The sequence below is a fragment of the Papaver somniferum genome, chromosome 2 (assembly GCF_003573695.1).
Source record: "Papaver somniferum cultivar HN1 chromosome 2, ASM357369v1, whole genome shotgun sequence".
NCBI classification, from domain to species: Eukaryota; Viridiplantae; Streptophyta; class Magnoliopsida; order Ranunculales; family Papaveraceae; genus Papaver; species Papaver somniferum.
This window is the reverse complement of record NC_039359.1, coordinates 69,752,734-69,764,595: the sequence shown is the minus strand read 5'-3', so window position 1 is coordinate 69,764,595 and position 11,862 is coordinate 69,752,734. Positions and strand designations below refer to the sequence as shown.

The 11,862-nt window shown below is 36.5% G+C and overlaps 1 protein-coding gene across 1 annotated transcript; it reads right to left on the bottom strand.

Annotated features, from left to right (window-relative positions):
* Positions 1-8,148: 8,148 nt before the first annotated feature.
* Positions 8,149-11,602, bottom strand: LOC113347963 (ferrochelatase-1, chloroplastic/mitochondrial-like). The gene is made up of 9 exons (XM_026591654.1): positions 11,349-11,602; positions 10,949-11,264; positions 10,708-10,851; positions 10,527-10,628; positions 10,240-10,343; positions 10,010-10,136; positions 9,739-9,891; positions 9,477-9,577; positions 8,149-8,755 (listed from the first exon to the last, which is right to left on the bottom strand). Exons 1-9 carry the CDS (start codon positions 11,420-11,422, stop codon positions 8,443-8,445), a joined length of 1,434 nt encoding a protein of 477 aa, XP_026447439.1. The 5' UTR covers positions 11,423-11,602; the 3' UTR covers positions 8,149-8,442.
* Positions 11,603-11,862: the final 260 nt, after the last annotated feature.

Sequence of the window (11,862 nt, the reverse complement as noted above, 5' to 3'; positions counted from 1 at the left end):
AAAAAGGATTGTTGGCCAAGATACACAGGGAATATTCTGGAATGTTCCAAAAGACTTGCAGGGCAAGTAAACACAATTATGCTTATCTCGAAATTAGGGTTAAACCCTAATCTACAACATATAAATACATGGGTTCACAATCCTAAAAGGTAGGCAATCTTCTCTACAAAAAATCATGTGAAAAACTCTAGCTAACTTAAGCATCGGAGGGTTTTTTGCAGGTACCCCCTCCCCCAACACTGTTCACGTGGAGAGAAAGGCAGCAGATCTATCTTCATCAACATCAAGCATCAGAATCAAGTTTGATCTGTAAAAATCTTTTACGGAACAAACAATAATCTTCCTTGACACTTTAACCATAATAATATGACCAAGCATTGTATGTTTTGAAATCTTAACTAAGTTTAATATGGTACTAATTCACAAATGCTAACATTATTTTATTAAAATTATTGTTACTATTATTATCATTTATGATTATTATTACAACATTTTTATTATTAACACTGGTGATCGAATTATTATTCTAACTGCTCATATAAATATTACTAAGTCCCAAAAATATTATTAACATTTATGTAGTTACAATTTGTTTATTGTTCATATAAGTCAATGTGTTTAGTAAGTTTCTATGTGATTTATAAAATCTATTAATAATACTAATTTCACTTTTTTATAGTATTAAATTGACTACGTGTTCATACTTTTTAGATTAATTATTCTCAAATCCTCATTAGCTAAAGTTATTGGTGTATCCTACAATTTTTACTTCATTACATATACAAACAAACAAATCAATCAAATAATTGTTTTAATTATTGATAGTTTTTAGTGATTAAGATTTATCTCACAAACCCAACCCAGTTCTAAACTAATCTAGTTCACTAACTGGCACTGGCTAATTCTATCATTTTCCATATAAGATCTAATAGTGAGCTCTGATACCAACACTGTAGCGCCCCCCCAAGCTAACAGCTGACTAATTTAAGAGATTAACTAAATAAAGAGGCACTACGAATCTAAATCAAATACATAAGCATTCAATTAAGAAATCTTCTGCAAAACTTAACCCAAAACTAGTCCGCTCTGAAACATATATATACAAGAACTTCTTCCAAATTATACACATACAATAGTCGTTTGGTTTACAATTATAATATGCAACATAATAAACATAGCAGAAGTAACATAAAAAACGGACTCAACTACTCGAAGCTTCCGCTACGCAACTCTGATCTGTCTCTGAAACTGAAAGTGGCAATGGGTGAGCACATCATCTCTAAAAAGGGTGCCCCTTGGGAATAACATTTAACTTTTAAGTAATCATTGAAAATGATTTGAAAACAATTCATGTTTTCCCTAAACGCTAAAGCGCAACCAGTTTCACATAGGTAAACGATCATGTATATGGAACTAACTCCTTCCAAACAATATATAATACTGGTGACTCGTCCCGCACCTAGATAGCTATATGGTGACTCGTCCCGCACCTAGTGATTGCATAAAATCTCGAATTCATGTAGATATAAATGAAGGATCAGTATCCTATATACCACAAATGGAAATTCTCATTTCCCAAACAATTCATAAAGACAAACAAAGCATTACAATTCCTTACCAAGCAATGGAAAGATTAAAATAAATAACAGAATTTTCGTAAATCAAAGTTAAACAATGCAGGGAAAGCACAATCAGACAATGCATGAATTGTTAAACATAAATTTTGGTAAAAGAATACAACAATAATCACAAAAGAGTTAAAAGTATTCCCACCTCTTTTGATGACAAACCATGCCTACCTCGAGATCCACGATCCACTGGTTCATCCTTTGAATCAAGCGTTGTTAATATAGACTAATTGTTAACCACACAAGAATCTAAAAATCTAACCAAAGTGGCTCATACACGAATCATATAGTTCTATCTAATAATCCTAAGCCCATTTATTCTTCTACACCATTTTATTATCTATCTTTAATATATCTAAGGTTTACTAATTCAGTTAGGTTGGTTTCATACTCCATTAACTAAGTCTTATGAATACCTACAACTTTGTAGAATAAACCAAAGTCTAATTCGGACCACAAGAGCTCCAAAATATCTAATTAAGAAAGCTTCCCTAAGTCCAAGTCCACTAAACTGGCCCCTTAATCTAAGGCCCAGTCCATCTGAGTCACTAATGGTAACTAACGGTCAAGGGTCAACTAACAACTAACGTCCATAGTCAAGTCAAGGTCCTGGTCAAAGAAACTAACTCAGTTAAGTAGGGTTGTTCATGGTCGGTTTTGGTTCGGTTAGAAACCGAACCAAAACCGAAACCAATATTATTGGTTTCTAAAAATCTAAACCAAACCAATCCATTAACCATTGGTTCGGTTTCTAAATGGTTCCAGTTGGTTTCGGTTTGTCCCAGTGGTTTTTGGTTAACCAATAATTATGTCAAACCTAAAAAAAAAAAAAATACACAAATTTACAGATAAAAAAATCGTAGTTGCCGATAGTATTGGTTTACACAAATTTACAGACAAAAAAAAAATCAAGAATAGTTAAAACTTACTCTAATTCTAGAGATCAAAAGAAGATATATAATATATCTTAATTTAGTTATTGACAAATAAAAAAGAAGGAAGACGGGAAGAAAAAAGTCGAGTAGTAGCAGTTGTAGTTGGGGGTGGAGAAGGGAGGCGACTGAGAGAAGGAGAAAGAGGGAGAGTATCATAATGAAATATTATATTTAGGATTTCTATTTATCTTCTAAATCAATGGGTAGAATCTAATACTTGTAAATCGACGGTAGAAACTAAGTTCAAAAATTAATCGGTTTTCCAATGGTTTTTGGTTCGGTTTTAGAGGTCAAACCAAACCAAAACCAACAATATCGGTTTCCCACTTTCTACACCGTAACCAATCCATTAGTAAATGGTTCGGTTTGGTTTCTTCCTAATTGGTCTGGTTTGGTCCGGTTCCAGCGGAAAACCGAAACCATGTTCAACCCAATGTAGTCAATATCGGCCGTATCGGCCGATATATCGGGGATATTTCGGATATCGGCCCAGAACGATACGATAAGAAGGATATCGGGGATACAATATTCGTCCGATAATATCGGCCGTATCGGTCGATACGAAATTTTCCTATATTTCCTGATATGAGACGGTATTGGTCGTTTTCTATGAAGTTTAAGGGTAATTTTGGCGAAGAAAGTCTTCCGGGTGGTAGTAGAGGTGCATGTAGCTCTCGAAGCAAGTCTACTAAAGTTACTCTTTTGTTTTTTTGATAAAATTGATGTTATCTATTATATCTTATCCGAAAATGTGTGGAGAAATGTTTAATACAAAATTATAGTCTCTAAATCTAGAACCGATATTTCAACGATAATATCCCCGATATAAAATCGTACCAGTGTATCGGTCCCGGCCGAGATGAACCGATATCCGATATTAACTACATTGGTTCAGCCCTACAGTTAAGGTTCACTGAGTCAGTACTGGTTCAAACCGATTCAACAGATCAACTGGTCGACTCAGTCAGATAAACTAAACTGGATGTCTAACAGACCCAAGTCTCAAGAACAGGATTTCAAACAGTTTCACTATATTCATTCATTCAAAACAACTTCAAATCTAATAACAAACACTAATACAGTTTACCTGCAAAAGGAAGTTCCAAGCTTTTCACAGCCAACACTATTTACAACCATTTAACTTCTCTTCGTTCAAACTAAGCTTAATCTCAGTCTCATCACCATTTCTATTCATTTCCTGCTTGCATTTCTTGCAATACAAACCAACAGTTCAAACCTGAACCCATTCATTTAAACTTCAACTACAATTCTCACTGCAACAATCAATATCATCATCTCATTACCGCCTACACAATCTGCAACTTCATCATCTCACAGACTAACACCAATTGTATCTCCATCTCAGTATCCTTGAATCCATTAGGCCACCACTGTCAGCAACAGTTCAACTCCTACAACTGTAGCTCAGATTCATCTAGCTCAAACATCATCTTCTAATCCTACCAAGATTGCAACATCAACTCAAATCAGCAATACTCTTTCACCACTAGTTATTCTCAATCACAGTTCATTCACACCCCTTGTACTTCAATATCATTTCCAACCCATGGGATGTAACACCAACACCTCTAAGTTATGACTGCAACTCTATATCTCATTGAACTGCAATACAATCTCAAACCCCATATGCAACCTTTAGACCTACACTACATTCTTAACTGTAACTCAAACACCAGACAAATAAACCCATCTCTTTCTCATTTTAATTGCACCAGCAATTGAATCACAAACCTATCTTCCATTTAATCCTCCTTCATCTTCTACAGTTCCATAATCTTCACAATCAACATAAATCATTCTCAACCCCTGTCCAAAACAATAATCATCCAACATATCTCAATTTAACTCAACCACAACCATAACATTCTATCGAACCTCATATTCAGAAATCAACTCTTTTAATTCAAATTCAAAATAAGAAAATCTGAATCGAAGTTAATTGGTTTACCTTTTCTCGGTTTCCTGAGTCAACAACTTCAGCACCATCATCAATTCTGCTTTGGATTCTTCTTTACGATTCAGTTAACATAAAACCCATCATCAATTACTTAATAACATCCTCAATTTCATCTCCCTTGGATTTTCTCACGAACCCTAATTCAATTCCCAGATCTTCTATTCTTTAATTCAAACTCAAAACATGAATCAAAGTCCTCCAATCTAGCAAACCCCTCCTGTAAATCCTTCTTATTCACCGTTAATTGAATCCCAAATTCAAATTCAGAAACCCTAATTACTTTTTATCGATTCTTCAGAAGAAGTGCGTCACCTCAACAAAACAACATAACCCGTCTTATATCTCTTTCGTAAAACATCAAATTCATCTTCCAATTCTTTCTCGAACTCTTCCAGAAACCCTAACATCAGAAACTCTAACTTCGATTCACAAGATAAACTCTATCTTCTTCATTCCTTGCTCAATCAACCAAAACATCACCACTAACCTCTACCTCATGATATCATAAATTAATTTCATCTTTCAAATCTCTCAGAATCGTCGAGGCGAAAAGGAGAAGAAGGAAATGAGAAGAAGAAGAAGAAGAAGAAGAAGAGAATAGAAGATAAAATAGAAATGAGCTCATCTGCTCGACTAGGTTAGATAAGACCAACGATAGATGCTATTACACACTGTTGCTTCGATAAGGGAAGCCCAGGTCGGCCTATATGCGAAAATACCATTTTGTCCTTCAAATCAATCTGATGATTTCGTCCGGTGTCTGAATGACACGTTCGAGTAGTCCACTCTGCATAACTTTTCGAGAATTAATCAATGGTATCGGTTTCGTATCTATATCGTTGTTAGATTAATTCATATTTGTTATCGTTCGTGTTAAACTAATCGAGTTATTATCGGTTAATTAGACACTTGAACGGTCTAATAGCGTTGACGGGCTTGAGGGTCCTTACAATTACCAAACCTTAGTTCAGTTAGGAAAAAAAATTGCGACCAAACCCTAGTTCGGTTAGGAATTTTTTTTTGCGAAGTTACCAAACCTTAGTTCGGTTAAGAAATTATTTTATGAAGTTACCGAACCTTAGTTCGGTTAGGATTTTTTTTTTTACGAAACAGCCGAACTGTTCTTCATGTTCTTCATTTCCAACAAGTTCGGCTAGTTCGACAAAGTTTTTCCACAAAATTCTTAACCGAACTTACTACTGTAACTTCCATTTTGAACCTATTTTGATGACTATTACTCAAATTTTCAATCAAAAACGAACTAGAAGTAATGGGTTTGTGGGAAAATACTTATGGACGAGTTTGTTTACAAAAGATTGATAATCGACGATAAAAATTCAATCAATCAACGACGATGAAAATTTGATGATTTTGATTAAATTTGTATATGATCAGGTTAGATGATCATAAATTGATGAAGAAGAGAAGAAGAAAAATTGTAGAATAGAAGAAGAAGTGGTAGATTTATAAGTTAAAGGGTAAACTAGTCATCTCCACCTTTTAAAACACCCCTTATAACGATAGGGAAGATGCCCTAATCAAATCATGGTCCCCTAACAAAAGCAGTGGTGCCCCAAAAATCGTTGTTATTTAAGTCTGGGCTTTAGGAAAAAAAAAATGAAAATCGCTCCCACTATGTGAGCTTTCCCCAATTTCTAAAGCGTTGCTCGAGACATTGAAAAATAGGAGTATTTGTTACTGAATGGGTAATCAGCGGTATCACTGAGCAAACGCCAAGTGAACTCCGTATGCGAGACATATCGAATTGAAATGTAGCCCTACTTAGCATGCAATAGTGCTCACCCGATAAACACCATACACGGTGCACTAGACGGTACTTACTAATCACGAGTCATCCAGATAGACGCAATGGTATGCCATCCTCAAAATCCATATTCACACGGCAAAAGTGAAAAACAAGAATTTTTTGGTTGATTTGAGGATTGTTGCCATGGGAACTGAACACTCTGCCCTTGTGCAAATTGTGACCTACTACTGCAAATTTTTCCACCCGTGAGTAGAGAGATCAGAGGGAGATTACTAAGGAGACGCGTCCCTTAGTACATCTAAAGAAACTCAACAATAACAGATACAGCAACAAACAATATGTTGGTTTAAAATCTTACACTACCTCCATTTCGGGGCTAAACTGGAAAAATGATAGTAATTCTTTTCGAGAAACGAAGGGAGTATTTAACGAGGTTTTGAGAATGAAAGGTCCCAGTACTCCAACTCCACCTGCTGAAGGTGAAATTTCGAAACTCATTAGCACCTAAAAAGTCTGAATCTTTATCCAATCTAGAGTTTAAACAAACACTGCTACATCGCAGTTAATATCAGAAGCGTTACATTAGTTATCCCCATTCTAACTACTAAAAAGTTGTTAAACGCATTTTAAGCAGTCCCAAAAAAGTTCATAAAGAAAAAACTAACCAGAAATATGACGAGTTCAAGGAGCAAGCAAACGATAGCGCATCAACCAGTATTTTTCATAAGATGCTATTCGTGTTGCCAAGCAACAAGAGTATAAAGGCGGATCATTTCCTCTTCCGATGATGTATACACCTCGACCAGTCCCACGAGCTGAATCTGCTGGCTGAATTCCAGAACTGTTAACATGGTAAATGAATCCGACATGCCGCGCCCCAGAATCACTAACTGCAGCAGTAGTTTGATTAAGTGTGTTCACAGGAGGGATCGCTGCGATAGCATCAACAACATCAACATTGCTTATGGATTTTTACTAGAATCCGAGTCCAAGATGGCTAACGAGCGAACAATGTCATCATTGGTGTAATGAGAAGGATTCACAGTTCCAACCACATCCCAGATATCAGGTTGATTAGAGTTGAGAGAGCAAGTAGTCCAGAATGCACCTTCGAGATTGTTGAAATCGATCGGAGAAAGTCCAATCCCACAAGCGGTAAGTGTAGTGATTAGCTGGTTGTAGTGAATATAGTTTAGATCATGCGCTTGCGAACGCCCATAATTGTTGTCAGTGTCGGGAGGTGGGGCATAAAAAACTAGAGCATCTCTTCCTGCATCTGTTATTCGCAGGGCGCCAATCGAAGAAAGTAAGGAGCTTAAGAAACTTGGAAACTCCATTTGGTTGTTGATTGGAGCATTTTTCTTCATACGTGCCAAGGCAGAAAAACAGTAGGATTTCACAACAGCTCTAAGGCGATTGTATAGAACACATAGAGCAAAATCGGTAAGAGTCGATATATCTGATATTATGTTCTGGTCTACATCTCCTACGTATCGATTACACAGAGGATCATAACACCGATAGATATCTGAGAGAATGGTTTGAATCTTGATAGCAAGTAAATCTGTAAGAATTGTGGGGCAACTGTAATGAGTATAAGGATGAGTGCGAATTTTGCCATCCGCAATAAGTTTTTCCAAAGTGTCTGGACTACATTCTCTCTTTCGCTTGGCTGCCATTGATGAGACCGATCTGTGGAAGTTCACTTATAAACCAATTATACTCTTCTATTCTTGAAAAGTGATACTTTCACTTTTTCTTCACTTTTTCTCGTATGTTACTTCATAGATAAAGAGTCATTAGGACCCCAAATTTGTTGTAGTGTATCAAACATGGTCGTAAAAAAGATGATAAATTTTAGAACACAAGAATAGCGCCATTTCCAATTGTACAGTGGAAAAAATTACAGAGCTCAAGACTAAAACCCTTCTGAGGTGAACAATTACACTACAAGTACAATGTACTCCAATGAATAACTCTCCTGTGATATTATCGAAAGACTGAAACTTAAAACCCAAAAGAGATTACATATCTTCCGTTCATGTATGCATCCGCAAAATTAAGAATCACTCTAGTGTTTCATTCTTCTTTATAATCATCACTATTATTACTAGGCATCTGACCATAAACTCTCTACAAAAGGTTCCTGAAAGTAGAGATAAGTTTTGGAGACAGCAATAAAAAGAAAGCTAAGATTGAACCAAAGAACATTTTGATTATATAACTCATTGGATCCGCTTCGGTTTCTTCAGAAGTGACTTCTGCCATTGTAATGGCTTGGGCAGAAGGAAGAGCTTCAATCACAGCATCTGCGAGATCAGATATGAAAGGAGGGCTTAGTCCTAAAGCTGGAACCCTTCCCCAATTTTCTACGCCAGATTCAAGAGCCAATTCCCTGTATTCCATATCAATCTCTTCGAGGGTCTCTATGTGCTCGCTTACAAAGCTGCAACAGATGAAACAATTTCAACAAATCTAAGTATATTTGAAAAGAAGTTCAAAATCACAAATGCTTCTCATTTTAGAAAAATGCAGATCAAACAGATAGAGTTAAGATAAGCCAATAACAGTACATTTCAATGCTACTTCTCTTTGTTTTAGACTAATATATTTTATCTCCTCTATAGTGAATTTAAGGTCAAAATTACCATGGTTCCCCAACATGGCCAACACCATAAGGGTATGGTATAAATAACCATCATAGGAACTTCATAGCGAATTCAATAAACAAAGAAAACATGAATTATATAGACAGTGGGTTGACAAATTTGTAAAAGATTAGTGCAGCAAAGGTGGTCAGATTTATTGCGTATAAGTTGTAAGAACCCCTTTCAGTCCACATTGGATATAAAGACTCAAACATGTGAGCTAAGTCAAATGAATATATTTTACGGTGGTAATATGCTGTTACTGACCAAGTGAACATGCAGTGGAAGGTAAAAAAAAATTTGTATGGTTAGACTTTACCTTTGCCAGAAACATTGATGAAGATTCTAGAAGCTAAATGTTGAGATGGATTGGATATCATGCAAATGTTAAGCGAAGAAGGTGTTTATTATTATGTGCTTATAGGGAACTCACATGGGCAGAAACAATGATGTGTATAGCATAACAACTTATTTTTATTCCACTACCATTCAGATCCAACAAACGAAAGAAAAACGCACCTTACTGGAACAGCTAAGAGGCTTTTTACTCCACTTTTACCAAGCTCAACAAGAACTTCATCAGTATAGGGCTTCAACCACTGTACAGGCCCCACTCGACTCTAATAAAACAGAATACAATGTTTGGTGAGTAATGGTCCAATTGCTGACTCACACACTTGTGAGGGAGCGCGGAATTAGAAAAGCAGCAGTGGACTGAGAAGAAATGAGACCTCTAAAATTTGAAATATAGGCAGATTCCAATTAAATATTCCATGCTAACCTGGTACGCAAGAGTGTGCTCATTCAAGGTTCCTCTAGCTTTCAGCTCTTGCATGATCAATCTGATGCAATCCTCCATCTGATCCTTGTAAGGATCTCCTGCATCCTCGACATAGCTAACTGGTACTCCGTGTGCGCTGAAGAATATCATCACCTAAAATGCTATCACAAAGGTAAGTAGCTAATAGAAGCCACCAAAACAGAAGAACAACATCGATTGCAGAAATGTAGAAATGTCTCGTTTATGAACAGAAAACTAACAAGGAAACTACCTCCTCAGGATTAGAGAATTTTTGTAGCTCTTGCTCTATCAAGTTAGCCATGGATTCAATATAACCTCTACGTTGATACCACGACTTTATAATGGAGACAGGTAGCCTTGAAAGATATGAGTCTTTGCTGAAACATTGAAAAACTTGGTTAATTAGTGACGGTGACATAAAATGTAAATTTTCAATCATGAGATTCGAAAAAATATTAAGAACCATCGACGATGAACCACCTGAACATGTCTTGAAGCACACGGATGCTTGACCCACTTGTAGATATGGAGTACTGAGGGTAAAGTGGCAGCACAACAAGTCTTGTGATCTTATCCTTTTTAATCTGTAACAACGATGCAATACTGTCACAGTCTATTGGAAGTTTGGCGCTATCAGCCTTACCTATTCTACTGTTATAGTACTATTATTTGGTTAACGTATCACAAACAAAAGACCTGATGTCAAAACTGCACAAGGAATGTTCAAATAGAGAAACCAATATCTACCAAAACAAATAACGACATACCTGATGCACTACTTCTTCTGTAAATGGGAACCAGTACCGCATTCCTACATATACATTTGCCGACATTTTTTTCTCTTCCAAAGCCATTTTCAGTGCTTCCGCCTAGATAAATATGAAACTAATTACACTACAGTCCTCCAATTAAATCAGGCAAGACACAGAAGAAAAGAAACTATCATACCTGTTCATCAGTTATTCTACGCAAAGGTGATCCCCCACCTATAGCAGCATATCCTTCTTTACTTTTAGGTGCTCTCAAAACTGAGATCAACTGAGCCAAAGGCCGTTGAAGAAACCTAAACAATCTCGGTAATCTTATAATATCCTGCACCAAAGATGCCAAATACGTTCATAATTTGCACCTTCACTATCCTAAATGCATTTTATTGACATCAAAGAAAAGTTATAGAGCTGCAGTATACCGGATCAGCAAATAAATTGAACAAAAATGGTTGAACATCTTGAAGCTTCTCAGGTCCTCCTAGATTAAGCAGCAACACCCCCAATTTCTCTTCTGCCGCATGAGCGTGTGATCCCTCTAAATCATGTTCACCATATAAACATGCTCCTGTTCCCGCTCCCGCAGAGCAGACGATTTCCCGCTGCTTCTGAACCGGACCATACAACAATCCGTTCCCTCTACCAATAGAATCACCATTCCGTCTCTCCAATTTATCAAAACCTTGTGATCCTTCAGATGAACAACAACTGATAGACACAACAGATTTCGTCTGCGATCTGCATAACGAAAAAAAACTAAAAAATTCAATCAAATCAGGAATCGATTGATTCATAAAAACAATTCGGAAAAAAAAAACTTACAATTGGGATGAACTACGGAGCCGAGAACCAGAAAGATTGAGATTAGGAACAACCCTTGTTGTAATTGCATCCATTAGAATTAGGGTTTTTTCGAGGTCAAAAGAAATTTGATTAGGGGAATTTGGAGAATGGGATTTGATAATTCTGTTTGTTATTTCAACTACTACTAATAATGGAAGGAGACGTGCATTTAGTTAGTACACCTAACACTCCTGTACTGACTTGAGAAAGAAAATTCAGAAATCGAGAAATGGAAGACGAGTTTTCACCACAGCCATGTAAATTTAAGTAAATGGCTGAATTGCCCATTTGGTTTTATTTTGACTAATGGTTTTTGACTTTTGAATTGTTGGCTAGTGGGAATGTGGTGCGGTGCCGCCATCAGTGGTAGGGGTGGGTCTGTTTTGGTGCGAGTCGTGGACGTTAACGGTCTCTACCCTAGTTAATAAATTCGTGAATGAATTGCGCATAATTCGCGAATATTTGCGAATCCGATTTTTCTACGTCTAGTTCG